The sequence below is a fragment of the Simochromis diagramma genome, unplaced genomic scaffold (assembly GCF_900408965.1).
Source record: "Simochromis diagramma unplaced genomic scaffold, fSimDia1.1 OVJJ01000344.1, whole genome shotgun sequence".
Taxonomy (NCBI): domain Eukaryota; kingdom Metazoa; phylum Chordata; class Actinopteri; order Cichliformes; family Cichlidae; genus Simochromis; species Simochromis diagramma.
The window spans coordinates 7,198,661-7,213,201 of NW_024387375.1; the positions used below are offsets into that span (position 1 = coordinate 7,198,661).

At 39.7% G+C, this 14,541-nt stretch overlaps 2 protein-coding genes across 2 annotated transcripts; both read left to right on the forward strand.

The window, feature by feature from the left end:
• Window positions 1-27: 27 nt before the first annotated feature.
• spa17 (sperm autoantigenic protein 17) lies at window positions 28-10,029 on the forward strand. The gene is made up of 8 exons (XM_040008999.1): window positions 28-367; window positions 581-663; window positions 1,864-2,025; window positions 3,835-3,987; window positions 5,027-5,191; window positions 5,706-5,749; window positions 6,475-8,113; window positions 8,384-10,029. Exons 1-8 carry the CDS (start codon window positions 214-216, stop codon window positions 8,474-8,476), a joined length of 2,493 nt encoding a protein of 830 aa, XP_039864933.1. The 5' UTR covers window positions 28-213; the 3' UTR covers window positions 8,477-10,029.
• Window positions 10,030-10,203: 174 nt separating this feature from the next.
• On the forward strand, window positions 10,204-14,347 carry LOC120719644 (neurogranin-like). Its single transcript, XM_040009008.1, has 3 exons — window positions 10,204-10,349; window positions 11,640-11,795; window positions 13,431-14,347. The coding sequence occupies exons 1-3, from the start codon at window positions 10,335-10,337 to the stop codon at window positions 13,452-13,454; spliced, it is 195 nt and encodes a 64-aa protein (XP_039864942.1). The 5' UTR covers window positions 10,204-10,334; the 3' UTR covers window positions 13,455-14,347.
• The last annotated feature ends 194 nt before the right edge of the window (window positions 14,348-14,541 follow it).

Consider the following 14,541-nt stretch of genomic DNA (forward strand, 5'->3'; position numbering starts at 1 on the left):
TCCTGATGGCCGTAGTAGCGCTAATCGTTGCTTAGAAACAACTATCAACAACACACTCCGGGGTGAACAGTTGGTTTGGGGTTGCTGCCAGTTTTTAGGTATCCACTGTGACTAATTCATAAAATTTTTTGTTAAGGTTTCTGGTATTCTGAAGTCAGTTAATGAGAGTCGGTTAGAGCTAGTTGTCACAGACGTTTGTGCCCCCTTAAAAAAATGGCAGTGCCTTTCTCAAACACTCACCTGCGGGTCCCGCGAGGATTTGGTACCATACTAGAGGGACTGACCCGTGAAGTCCTACGAGACCAGCCTGAAGACATCCCCAAATATGCCGCGCAGTACTTCGAAGCTCTTCTAAAAGAAAGACAAGGTAACTATAACTTTCTAACTTTTAACGTGATGAAGTAACAGTATGTCCCGTTCAAAGGTTTGTGTATGTTTCTTTTCTTCGCTAAATACTTGTAATAGTTTGCCTAACATATTTCCCATAAGTTCCTCGAAATTACTAGCATGTCCTTGTGACTTTGCATAATGTAAATGAAACTGAATTGACCTGAAAAGTACGGCTTTTCTGTCATTGTAGAGAGTGGCTTGGACCCTGCTGAGTGGGCTGCTAAACTGGAAGATAGATTCTACAACAACCATGCGTTCAAGAGCCCTGAGGTAGTTGTATAAGTTTAGGTAATGGTCGCACCATACTTGTGCAACCTCATTCCCCAAAGAGTTGGACTGCTGTGTAAACTGTAACACGAAACAACATGCAGTGATATACAAGACACTCAATAAGAAAAAAGAAAAATCAATTCTGTGTTTACCTGAAAATGGTACCAACAGATATTAAAGGCTGAAAATAACTTTAAATTTAACATAATTAGAATTTTATATAAATGTAATATCTGCTCATGTTTAATTGGACAAAACATTAAAAAAGAAAAAAGTCACCAAGAAAACTGCGGGCTAATGTTCCAAAGACTGGTTTTGAAAGCATATGTTGCCTTTAGTTGCTCGGCATATTATTTCAACAGTTGTTGTTCTTTTTTGTCATATATTGTGGTTCGCAATGGGCCAGAAGTTTTTATTGGATGACAGGTTTTAACTGCAAACAGGCCAGTTTAGTTCTGCAAATGTGTGCTGTTGTAAATACAGTGCCTTCTCTTTTTTTTTTTTTTTTTTTTTTTTTTTTTTTTAGTTTGTCGCACTTAAATGTTTCCAAAAAAAGATTTCATTTATTATGAGAAAAACCTACCTGGTGTCATGCCATGGTCTAAAGAAACACAAGAACAGATAAGAAATAAGGTCTGCAAGTAAAAGACAAATAAAAGTCCACCTCAAAATGGCTCAGAAAAACAAAATCAAGGCTTTGGTGTTACCTAGTCAAAGTCTGGACTTAATAATAATAATAATAATAATAATACATTTTATTTAAAAATAGCGCCTTTCAAAGCACCCAAGGACACTGTACAACAGATAAAAACACAGAAACTGGAAATATACACAATAATAAGAATAACAGATAAAAGTTAGAGCATACAGAGGTTTAAACATAAGCAATTTTAAACAGATGAGTTTTGAGGATGGACTTAAATTAGATTGATTCCATTTGCTATGACTAATTTCCTTCAGGATTAATAAAGTATTCTGATTCTGAAAAACAGGCTGTTCATGCTGCAAAAACCCTAGTCCTCCAATGCGAAATAAAACAAAGACAGTGCAGCATATATGGTTAACTTTTTACAAAATGTGGTCCTGCAATCTGTGAAGCTTGAGATCCTGCCACCAGTGTTTGATAGAGAAAAGAAATCTCATGTGACCATTAAATCTGCTCCTCTACCATCATAAACTAGTACTTGTTGGTCTTCTAAACAGGAAGAGTGCAGCCAGTCCCAGAAGAAGGAGGACATTGTGGACATCATGGACATCCCCCTGGATGATCCCGAGGCCAACAGGGCTGCTGCCAAAATTCAGGCCGGCTTTCGTGGCCACATGATTCGTAAGCAGCTGAAGCCAGAGGTCAAAGAAGGAGATAAGGTGAGCAACATTGCGTTCAACAGCAGCCAGTTGGACTGAGCTTGGGTATGAGAGATATAAGGCAGTTAATGAGGGCTAATCGCATCAGGTGCAACAATTAGATGTAGTGAAATAAGATAATTGAAAACATTAATTAGTTGTTTAAGCATAAACCAATTCAACATTTTAGGGAAAATTTTCAGAGTTTAAAAAAATGAATTTACTAAATAAAAAGTTTGATATTGTCTTTGATGCAAGAGGAAAATTTAAGGGAAAAACTTTTACAAAAGATAAAGGAGGAGTGTTCTGAGAATTAAAGCAAAAAAAAATTATAAGTGAAACTAATTATTTTTTCTTCCTCATTCTTCAAACTTGGATCAAGCTCATTGCACCACAGACTTAAGCACAGTCATAGTAAGAAAATTTGAAGAGACATTTCCATGAATTGGACAGCCTGTTCAACAGCAAGACGGCAAAGATCCAACTTTAGTACTACTCCTACATTGCAATAGAGAGACCAATATGACCATTGCTTCTTACAGTCTTGCTGCTGTGTTTTATCGAGAGCACTTTTTGAGTCTTGGGTCTGTCTGATGAAATAATGAGGTTTAAGGACAAAAACACAATTTTTTCTCTCTTTTCTGGAAATATTCATGACTATTCGAGGATTAATTGCACTAATGTGCCATCTTAATAAAACATCTCTTGAGTCCTACCATTAAAGCAACTGAATAATCAGTACATGATAAGCAAACAAATTTTATGCATGGTCTTAGGCAATTTAACCTAGTTTGATGTTTTAGGTATGCTCCAAAAACAGTTTTCCATTTACACAGTAGAAAAAAAATCAGTTTAAATGGTATATTCGTCGTCTTCTTCTTCTTCTTCTTCTTCTGGCTATTCTTGTTAGAGCTCACCACAGTGGATCTGTTTCCATCTCACCCTATGGTCAGCATCCTCCTTTATCACAGACCCCCGGCATGTCCTCCTTCACTACATCCATAAATCTTATCTGTGGTCTTCCTCTTTTCCTCCTGTTGGATAGCTCCATAATTAACTTCTTTTGTCCAGTACATCTCGCCTCTGTTCATGTCCTAACCACTCTAACGAGCCTTGCCTCTCTAACTTTGTCTCCAAGCTGCTTTACCTAAGTTGACCTTCTGATATACTCGATTTTATGCTCTCCTTCTGTCACAAATCATCTCTGACACTCATCCCCTCCCACTCCACCCTGCCTGCACTCTTTTCTTCTTAAACTCATATACCTTCGCTACCTCTACTCCTTGCAGCTTCACTTACACCTGTCTCCCTCGTATTCACACATATGTAATCTGTTTTACTTTCCTTCTCTCTCACTGCCTCCTAACATGCCTTCCCCCTTTACTCTTCATTTGTCTTTGGCTAACAGTAGCACAGTTTCCACCGGCACCCTGTTGGCAAACAGTACCAGAGGCGGTCATTGTTAACCTGGGCCCCAGCTGATCCGGTATGGAAATCTCATTCTTGATGTTTGTTCGATTTGGCAAAGATTTTAAACTGGATGCCCTTTCAGCAACCATCCCCATTAATCTGGGCTTGTGACTAGAAGTACACTGGTTTGAGGTGACAATGAGCCCAACTGCAGTTATGTAAAGCCGATGAGAAGCTCTGTAAGCACAGTTCACTCGAGTCAAAAAAAGACTGTACAGCATCTATGGTTAACTTTAGAAAATATGGTCCTGCGGTCTGTTAAGCATGAGATTCTCCCACCAGTGTTTCACACAGCAAAACTTTCTCATATAAGCATGAAATCTGCTCCTCTACCATCATACTTTGTGGTTCTCTTCACAGGAGGAGTGCAGCCGGCCCCAGGAGGAGGACATCATGGACATCCCCTTGGATGATCCTGAGGCCAACAGAGCTGCTGCCAAAATTCAGGCTGGCTTTCGTGACCGCATGAATCGTAAGAAGCTGAAACCAGAGGGCAAAATAGAAGAGGAAAAGGTAAGTAAAATTGAAGATAGCAGCCAGGGGGGCCTCAGGTCAGTGGTGTTCAACTTTGGGATAAGACATGTAAGGCGGTTAAAAAGAGCTAATCCTATCAGGTACAACAACTACACTTAGTGAAATAGGTAAGTTATAAGCAAACTGCCACTTACATTCATCCTGTTGTATTTTACACAGAGCACTTTTGAGTTTTCCCAGTTTGCATTTGAGGTTTTATGAAGTAATGAGGTTTATGGACAAAAACACAATCTTTTTTTCTCATAAATTCAAGACTTTAAACCTCATATAAATATTCAAGACTATCTAAGGAGGCTGAAAGTTTGTAACATAAAAATAGCCATGATGTGCCATCTTAGGAAACAGTCTCTTGGGTCTTGCAGCTAAAGCAATTCAATATTCTATATAAGATAAGAAAACAACTTTTGGCATGCTCTTCAATAATTATTAGTGTAGTTTGATGTTTCAAGGTGGTTCCATTTACTCCATAATGCAGGAACACAGGCCATTTTTTCCCCATTTACACTCCAGGAAAATAATTCCTCTAAATGGTATACATAATTAAATACACCTTTTAGAGCCTTTTTGAGGCTAAGTGAGATTGATGAAAGACGTAGCTGACTAATTTAACCACAGGTGATTTAATCTTTCAGGGGTTGTTTTCTGGTATATCTGCTTCCAGATATACTTTAAAACTGCTAGTGATAAAACATTTTCATCAGAGCTTTTTCACAGATGTTTGTAAAGGCAGATTGAATGGCTGCTGTTTTATTTTCTACACCTGTGGAAATGGTGTTGGCTTTTGAAGTGACAAAGAGCCCCATTGCACTTACTTAATAACAAGAATAACCACAATTTGTTTGCTGTCAAAAAGAGCAAAACAAATGTGCAGCTATATGGTTAACTTCACAAAATATGGTGCTGCAATCTGTTAAGCATGAGATTCTTCCTCCAGTGTTTGATGAAGAAACTCGTTCCCATATGAGCATGAAATCTGCTCCTCTACCATCATAAATTCATACTTGGTGGCTCTACACAGGAGGAGGGCATCCAGCCCCAGAAAGAGGAGGACATTGTGGACATAATGAACATCCCCCTGGATGACCCTGAGGCCAACAGGGCTGCTGCTAAAATTCAGGCTGGCTTTCGTGGCCACATGGATCGTAAGAAGCTGAAACCGGAGGGCAAAATAGAAGAGGAAAAGGTGAGCAACACAGGAAATGTGTTTAACAGCAGCCAAGGGGACTCAGGTCAGTGTTGTTGAACTTTAGGATAAGAGATATAAGACAGTTAAAGAGGGCTAATCCCATCAGGTGCAACTATACTTAGGGATCTAAGGTAAGTCATGGAGAAAATGGCTATTTAAGCATAAACCAGTTTTATTCTTTTTGGAAAAAACTTTCTGAGATTAAAGTAATAGATTTGAACTGAAAGGTTTGGGGTGATGTTTAAGGGTTACATTTTAGGTGATTTATTGTCCCTTTCTTAAATTAAAAAAATATATATCACCACACGGCTGCCAATCAATATACAAATCAGCACGGCATTTTTCAGAAGATATTAACAATTCTCAATTTCAGCACTCGACGTGATGTCTTTCTTCCAACTAATTATAGAGTTTAAATCATTTGCAAATCAAAGCAGATTGTTTCTGTTCAGCAGCTACTTTCAGTTCACTGTTGCAGACTTTTCTTTGTGTCTGTTTGTTTGTTTTTCAGACTAACACTTCAAAAGAAACAGCAACAGAGGTGACCGTTTCCAAGTGAGTCTCATGTGATGTGCAGTCAGGAGGCGCGAGGGGAAAGGGAGAGGAGGAACGAGAGGGAAAGGACAGAGAAGAGTGATGATGATGAAATACAGCATAGTTTTTTTGCTGCTGAAGTGCTTCTGGAGTCATTTGGTTTAAGGTTTTTTTTTTTTTTTTTTGTAGGCACAGTTGTGGTTTTGTGTCGCTGTGGAAAACTAGAAAAGAAAAGTCACGTGACTGCAGTTATCCTCGCAATAAAACTGATATTTTTTTGACATACACTATAACAGTCTCATGGAAGCTGAATGTTTTTAAAACCAGAAATAATCAGTATTTTAAAATGAATGCTGTAGTGTAAGAAGGTTTGCAATTAATTAATGTTGCTAATGCAGTATTAAGCTTACATTTAGTTCATTCTCTTTATTTAATAGCCACACATCCTATAGAAATTTGGCATTTTCAGGGGATGTTATCAAGAAAAGGGAAAATACATTGTGGAACAAAAGCTTAGAATACCAGAAACTCATCAGCTTAGTAATGGAATCACTGTTAGATTTGCAGTGCCAAGGTTGAGGAGAAAGGGAAGAACTCATCAAAAAAAGACCACCAGCTGCAGGAAGATAAGCATAATTTCCAGATGAGTTTTACAGAGGCATCATTACATCGTTTTTAAAAAGCATCGTTTTGCTCTGTCATTTCATGAGCATTTTAATTACATAAGTTCTATTTTTACTTTTTAGAGAAAAATCATTTGAGTCCCGAATTGAAGACAAATCAAGTCGTTCAGATGAAATCTCGCACCCTAATGTCTCAAAAAAGACTGAAAACACAGACAATGAAGAGTCAGTCTACAGGTTCCGAACAGCAGCTGCACAGTCAGAGGAACCGAGTGGCACAGACAACCAAAGCGATCCAGCAGTAACTGTATTTGATCAAGTTGACAGGGCGGCTAATGAAACTGTTCCAGACCAAAATATACCTCACTTTGAGTTAGAGCCCACTGACTTGTCATCATTCAGAGGGCTGTCAAATGTGGATGTGTGTGCTCTGGAGTTAATAGCATCAGAAGATGAGGAAGTTAACAAACAAGGACCAGCAGTTGCACACGAGGAGCTTGTCGATTCAGGAGAAGAGGAAAATACTGAAGTTGTAGAGCCAGTGGAAGTCATTCAGTATTCTGGCCTAGCTGATGTGGATGTGTGCGCTGCAGAGCTTGAAGGAACAGAGGGAACAATGAAAGGAGCAACTGCTGAGAATGTTACACGTGTTAGTGAAGAAAATCTGAAACACCAGCCGGAGGACATTCTTGTAAAATCGTCAGTGGCTCAAGCTGAAATCACTGAGAACAACCGAGAACAAGCAGAGGATCAACCAGACAAAGGAAAAGAGGAAAGAACAGAGACTGAAGCTTATTCTGGGGAGACTCATGAAAGTGTAGCTCATAGCAGGGGTAGCTTAGATGGTAATGTTATTCCAAAGGAGGATTCTTTGGTTGAAATTAGCTTTGAAGATGTTCCAGAAGCTCAGCAGATTAGTGAGGCTGCGGAGAAACAGCCAGAGGAACAGAGTTCAACAAATGCCTTACAGATGGACGTATTAGAAATGCGAGAGAAGGAAGAGTCAGAGGACACTACTGCAATTCCAACTGGCCACTGTGTTGCTGATACACAAGACAGCCATAAACATGAAGCTGAAAAGGGAGTTAACAGGGCCAAATGGACAGATGACCTCAATTTAAGTGATGATGATGAAAAGGAAAAAGGTGAAGACACCAGCTCATTAAATCAGCATAGCACAGAGGCAGAAAAAGAGAACCAAGAGTATGAAACCAATCCTGCAATTGAAAATAATGAGCAGCTAAGTGAGGCCATATTTCTCAAGAGTGAAGATTCAGAAAAAGAGACAGGCTCAGATGACCCTGATTTCAAAGAAGGCCACATGACAGATGTGGTTGGAGGAGATATCGAAGAAACTCACAAGAAGGTTTACAGCAAGACAAGGGATCAGGAAATTAATGATGGTGGGGCGGAAAATAATTCATCACAAGCAACCCAGTCAAATACATCAATGGCTAGAATGGGGGCAGAGAGAGAAGTGTTTGAGGAGAGAGCGCGACATCCACCGGAGGAGAACGAGGAGAGTCGGATAACACTTGTATGGTCGCAGCCAGAGGACACAGTGGAGGAAAAAGAGGTCACATCAAAGGAAGGAGAGGAACTTGGAGAGGGGATGACTGACTCTGAAATACAAGAGAAAAGTGCCATGATGCATGAGGAGGAGAACATCACGCTCCCTCACAGTGCAGATTGGGCTGCTGATGTCCACCAAGGGGAAGAAAAGCTACCTGAGGGCACCACAGTGCAAGAGAGTACTGACAAGGTAATCTTGATTCTTTTTAACACTGGGTGTTCACTCCTCCCTTTATCGTTAAAATGTGAAAGCTACTTTGCATCTTAAAGGTATTAATTAATAATTGTACACAGCAAAGACATGACCCTATTAAAAAATTAGCAATAAACTGAGTTTAACACACGCCCTGGCAGCTAACTTCATGCCCTCCACTTTCTGTTAGCCAGCTGAGGATGAATGTTTGACACAGAGATGGCTTTAGCTAGGCTACAGTTTGTTCTGTTTCCATTCCTGTCTCAGGTAGCCTATATAAATAACCTCTGTGAGGACAAGCCTGATCAACAGAGGCCTTCATTTTCTTCTCCCTCGGTGGATCTGGGGGTGGGTGATTGAAAATACCTTCGAAATAGTTCCTTTTCTGGATGACTTATGGTAGTTTGCACTTATACTTTGAATGTCATTATCTCAGCTGAAATCTACAGGAATTTCACATTCAAAGTTAAGCGCAATCAGTCTTTTTTTCACATTTGGGCACGCGGAAGAGGCCATCGGAGGCCTTCACTCCCGCCGCATGCTCATAAAAACTGTGGCACCCCGGCTCAGTCAGTGCCAGATCAACTCTCCTCCTGGGAGCCTCCACTGCCTCCACAGATTGAAGCTTGATTCTCTAATCTGTCATCATAAAAGACCAACTAAACAATTTGTCTTGTGAATTAAGCCTGTAATTTTTTTTTTTTTTATTGCTGTCACAGTTAGCCCCGTCTGATTTGTCTGGACCAACAGGACTCCAAACACACACGCGCGCACACACACACACAAAGTAGGAGTGTAGGAAGGGGTACTGACGATGTTACTATGGTAACCCCTCACCATCCTGCTCTCTTCATGTCGTCATGGAATTAATAGGAGATGGTGATGCTGATAGTTGCTAGGCACCCTCTGTATCAGTAATCTACCTTTTAATAACAGTTTTAACCGAGTGATTAAACATCAGTTTCTGTATTTTCCTACCTAGCGATGGATTTGACTTTAGCTGAAGCACAGCAAAACTGTGGAGTGTATAAATGTAAATCCCAGCTGCTCAAGCAGTAACCTAACAGCTCTCCCCTGTAATGTTGGACTGTTATGCTTTTAACTGTCTATTTACAACTGCCCACAACGAAATTCCTATACATTAATCATCTCAATACTGTGTTAGATGCACTCATGAAAGCAGGATCGACTTCTTAATTCATTCCAGTGAATATAAATATAAATACCCAGTTTGAGAAAGTTAGCTGATCGATAAAGCAGGTCAGCCCAGTGAAATTAGGCGTTTGCATAACTTAGCATATTGTCTGAATGTGAATGGCAAGCAAACCAGCAGGAGTGAGTTAATGTCAGAGATATAACTCAGATAAATGGATGTTTTCTGTTTCTCCCTCTCTCTCCGTCTTGTCTCTGAGGCTGGCAGAGGAGTGTGGGCGGCCATACCAGCTGGGATCAGAGGGATGGAGAGGGCTGTTAGCTCACTCTGCCTCTAATAAATTTATAACACCTCCTAGTGTAAAATAGCCCAAGATGCTTACACAGTTTTATTTTCACACTATTTGTAGAATTTTCAAAGTCAGCATTTATTGTTTTATGGCCATCTGGTTTACATAGTAATTCCAAGTTTGTCACTTGTTTTTATTTGGGGAGTTTGTTATTGTAACACTGCAACTTGTGTGAATTTTAATGGTGCTTGGTGCATGTGGTAGTCTTTCCTAGTTTGCATCCAGGATGAATTAAGTTGTGGGAAAAACTGTCAAGCTATAAATTGCTGAGAGAGAAATAGAGCACAGTCCAGCCTGTTTCGTTTACTTCAGTCATCAGGTTGTTCTTAGTGAATGTTAAGCTCTGTTACATGTTTGTAACTGTAAAATGAACACAGTAGGTCAGAAACCCTAATGAGACTGAAAAGATGAACACATGCTGTTATGTTTGTAGGAGGTCTCTCTTTCTCTCCCTCCCTTCCTCTTCCTCTCTCAATCGCTCCCTTGCTGCCGCTCTCCCTCTCTCTCCCTCTCACTGTATGTCTCTCTCTCTCACTCTGTGCGTGAGCGGGTGTTACTGAACATACAGTGATTGTTAGTAAGAGCCAGTGAGACATCTGTATTATACCGGAGACTCGTTTAAAGAGAGCTTTTGCTTGGTCCACATAGAAATTCGGGCACAGAAGTCATAGCAGGTCATCTCACCTGAAGACTGAAATCATCTCTGAGAGTAAGAAATGGACTGTCATAACGTAAGTACGAGCTTCAGATGAACTTTTTCAAAAATATTTTTCGATCTATTTTTAGGCACTGATCAGTTTTCCAGGTGGATGCATGTACAGTTATAGTTTGTTAGTTGCCAAATGCTGTGTGTGGTTGTCCTCGGATGCACACCGCTGTGTGTTTTTCTTTTTGCCTTGAGTGCAGTATATGGTAGCCACTGTGGTTTCATGGTCCTCAAATAATGATTTTTTTTTTTTTCCACATAAAGGCTTGTTATAAAACATTTTGAGCTATTTTCATCACAGTAAAAGATAATTTTCACCAGAATATTTCAAATCAATCTGAGTCAGAATAAATCAAAGAGCCCTCGAGGAACTCAATAACAGTAAGACTGAGAAGGTGTGTTGCCAGAAAAATCCAGTGCAGCAGCAACCCTGCACCTCTGCTGCTGTGAAAGATCTGGATTCGGGCTGCTCACTGAGCAGTCAGACAGAGAGGCTAATGAATGCTGGCTGAACAGGTGGGTGGTCACACTCCTACACTGGAGGGGTTTCACTGGAGACATGATGCACTGCTTCACTGAGGTAGTGGGATGACAGTGGGATCATTCTGTGGGCTGCCTTTGTGTGAAATGTCAGTCTGTTACCATAAGCGAAGCACGGGGTGTAGCTGATATGCGTTTGCCACACGATTTGAATTGGTGTTTACATAACTCGTCGACAGCTTTGGCACTCTTCCACTGACAGTTTGTGACAAGCCAGAATTTCCACCCACCCTATGTTTCCTTTGGGACAGTGGATTCTGTACTTTTAGTGTCTGAACGAGAGGCTGCTGTGACTGCGACGCTTTCGCTGGGTCATCCTTTTTTTTTACGCTGAATGCGGCAGAATTACAAGTTTATCTTTTCTTTGAAAGGTGACTTCTAACTTCACTTAAGCTTTGCTTGATGAAACTACAATTATCCTCAAACATTAAACTACCACGCAGTCTTTTTCATCAATTTTCTGCATTGCTTTATGTTTTGTGATATGACAGATAATGGCTTTTCCAGGCTAAACGATGAAATCAGAAATATGCTGTATGTGACAAGAGGGGAAAGAGTGAGGAAAAAGCGGGCCATTGACCTCCTGAGAGCCCCAGTGAAGTTGTGTAACAAGAATGAACAAGTTGCTTGCTGTCAAAAAAGACAGTGCAACCTATATGGTTAACTTTACAAAATATGGTCCTGCAATCTGTTATGAACATGAGATTATCCCACCAGTGTTTCATGAAGAAAAACATGAAATCTGTTCACTCATACTTTGTGGTCCTCTACACAGGAGGAGTGCAGCCGGCCCCAGGAGGAGGAGGACATAATGGACATCCCCCTGGATGATCCCGAAGCCAACAGGGCTGCTGCTAAGATTCAGGCTGGCTTTCGTGGCCACATGACTCGCAAGAAGCTGAAGCCAGAGGACAAAACAGAAGGGGAGGAGGTGAGCATCACTGGGGATGTGTTCAACAGGTCAGTGGTGTAGAATCTAGGGATAAGACTTTAAAGGTAGCCAGCCCCAAAAGGAGTGAAATAAGGTAAGAGAACAGGTAAATTTATGAGGAAAAAAAATTACAGAACTCGGAAAAACAAGACTTTGTCACTTTGCAGATTCGTGTCAAATTTGTCACACCACACGCTGCTGTAAATGACTTGATTATGTTATAGCCTAATTTGTAATCGAAATAACGAAATTTTACATTTTTGCTGTGAATTGCACAGCTTGTTCAACGGCAAAATGGCATGATGAAGGGATGAAGCCGGATCTAATATAGTTTTTTTTAATCAATTTTTTTTTTTTTTTCTTTAATTCAAAACTTTGTCGTCCTCTTTTTTTTTTGTTTTTTTTTTTTTTTTTTAGAAGGTATAATCTTGGAAATATTCAATATTATCCAAGGGGAAAAAAACTTTGTAACATAACAATGACACTAAAGTGCCATTTTAGTAAACGGTCTCTTGAGTCTTGCAGTTAAAGCAATTTAATATTCTCCAAATGATAAGCAAGCAAATTTTAGGCTTACTGTTAAATAATTTAGCACAGTTTGATGTTTTAGGGATGTTCCAAATGCTGCATAATGCAGGAACACAAACCATTTTCCCCCATTTACACAGCAGGAAAAGAATCCATTTAAATTGTATACATAATTAAATACAACTATTAGAGCCCTTTGAGGCTCAAACCAAGTGTGATTAATGAAATACATATCTGACTCATTTAGCAACAGATGATTGACTCTTTGAATTATTTTTTTTCTGCTACATGAATCTCTTTCCAGATTTACCGTGAAAGCGCCAGTGATAAAAGACTTTAATCCGAGTTCAGTTTAGTTTCAAAAATGTCAAGCTACATTGTCACAACAGATGCTGTTTTTCTTTTTTTTTTGTAAGCAACTGTGGAGAACTGTGAAGACTTGTTCTGTTTCAGCACACGCTGCATTTAGATGGATTTTCTGCCTTCTGCAAACCACAATCAAAGATAAAAGCAGTAAAAGTTAAACTCCCGAATCTGCACATCTGCTTTCCTTCAAATCATAGTTTGTCTTTTTAAATCTGGACCACTGGAAACTTTTTGAAGATATAAAACTTTTGAATCCTAGCTCTCAAAATGCCACTTTTTCCCCTGTGGGACAAAAGAGCTTTTTCTTTGGGGATGAGGTTGACACAAGGCGTCTACGTCAGTGATTCTTCCTAACCCAGTTGCTGGCTGCCTTGTATCCTTATGTAGGAGAAGTATTTATAGCTTCAGGTGCATTAGGTACACTATATGCTTTAAAGGGCCAAGCAGAATTAATGGGCCTGTCGTACTGGAACCAAGCGTCACAAGCACCTCCCACAGGGGCAGACCCCCTTTTTTACAGCTGAAGTGCTCGTCAGTTTTATCGGCCATGATAAGGAATCAAGTTCTAAGCGTTGCATTATCTCTTTAAAATTAAACATATATTTTAATCATATTTGTTATATATATTCATCGTAAGAGTCATATTTCTTGGAAATGAACCGCCCTTAAATAGAAACTCAGTTTAAAGTTTCCTTCAAGTCCTATACGGTGCATAACTGCCATGCCTGTTTCTGTTTTTAGAGACAGGAAGATCGGGGGCAGTAGAGAGAGACGACACATCTGTGCCAGAGCAGTGACACCCCTGTCCCGACCTGGATGAAGAAGAAAGAGGCAAAGCAAGGTAGTGAGAGACAGCCGGCATACGCTGGCTAGGCTGGCTTTCAGGCAGACCTTTTTACCCCAGGAGTCTTTTTTCAACACAAATTAGCAGTAGAAAATGAACAGTTTTGAGGGTGTGTTATGTGAATCTTTTTTTCCCTTCTCTTTTTTTTTTTGTGAACTTTAACACTCCTCTGCTTCTTCAGCAGCCTCATCAGTACGGATGTCTTTGACCCAGAATTTGCAACTCACTGCATGTACTTGTGAAACTTCTGGTAGTGTGCTAGTTTTTAGACGATGATCTGTGAAAGTGAAAATGAATGTCCTCTAAATGCTAAACAGAGCTTTTTTTTTCCTTTCTTTCTTTCTTTTTTTGGATGGATCACTTCATATGCTCTGTGTGTAAACCTCGTACGCATCACGTTGGGTGATTAGTGGCTTAAAAAGACTTCTTATTTTGCATTGTTTCCTGATGTGCTTGTATCTTGACGGTTATTGACCTATTTGACTTGCTTACAAGACTGATTAAAACATCAAAAGAAAAGTAGCTATGTATGTTCTATTTGTTTATCCTTTTGGTCACATGGTTAGTGAAATCGCTCTTTCCACATTTCCAAGCATTTTCTATAAATCTGATCTTCCAGAACAGTACGCATGCAGTAATTTACACTCCTCTTTATTTGTTTCTCCAGATGCATTTGGTACAGCTTTAAATAATAACACACTGGTTCAGTATGCTCTGTTGTTGTGTTGGTGGGATTTACTTGTTTGACTTCTGTTAAATCGGGTGTGTAGAAATCCTTTGTCCCTGTGTGCAGAGGCTTCATGCTTAAAAAAAAAAAAAAAAAAAAAATCTGAATAGTACTTTGCTGAACTTCGGTGTAGAGACGTGGCATTACACTAATAAATCCACCTTAAATATTCAGTGAGATGTCTGTTTTAAAGTGTCTGTCACCTCAGTCTTTGTCCGTGAATTAAATCCTTGATATTTTTGGTGTTTTTTGTAAACATTACAGGAGCCAAAGCAGCTCAT

Excerpts from the sequence above, each read along its gene's own strand:
- spa17 (XM_040008999.1), top strand. The coding sequence starts at position 214 with ATGGCAGTGCCTTTCTCAAACACTCACCTGCGGGTCCCGCGAGGATTT. Across the intron at positions 664-1,863 it reads CGTTCAAGAGCCCTGAGGTA|GAAGAGTGCAGCCAGTCCCA; the intron begins GTTGTATAAGTT and ends TCTTCTAAACAG. Across the intron at positions 5,192-5,705 it reads GCAAAATAGAAGAGGAAAAG|ACTAACACTTCAAAAGAAAC; the intron begins GTGAGCAACACA and ends TTTGTTTTTCAG.
- LOC120719644 (XM_040009008.1), top strand. Across the intron at positions 11,796-13,430 it reads ACAAAACAGAAGGGGAGGAG|AGACAGGAAGATCGGGGGCA; the intron begins GTGAGCATCACT and ends TTCTGTTTTTAG.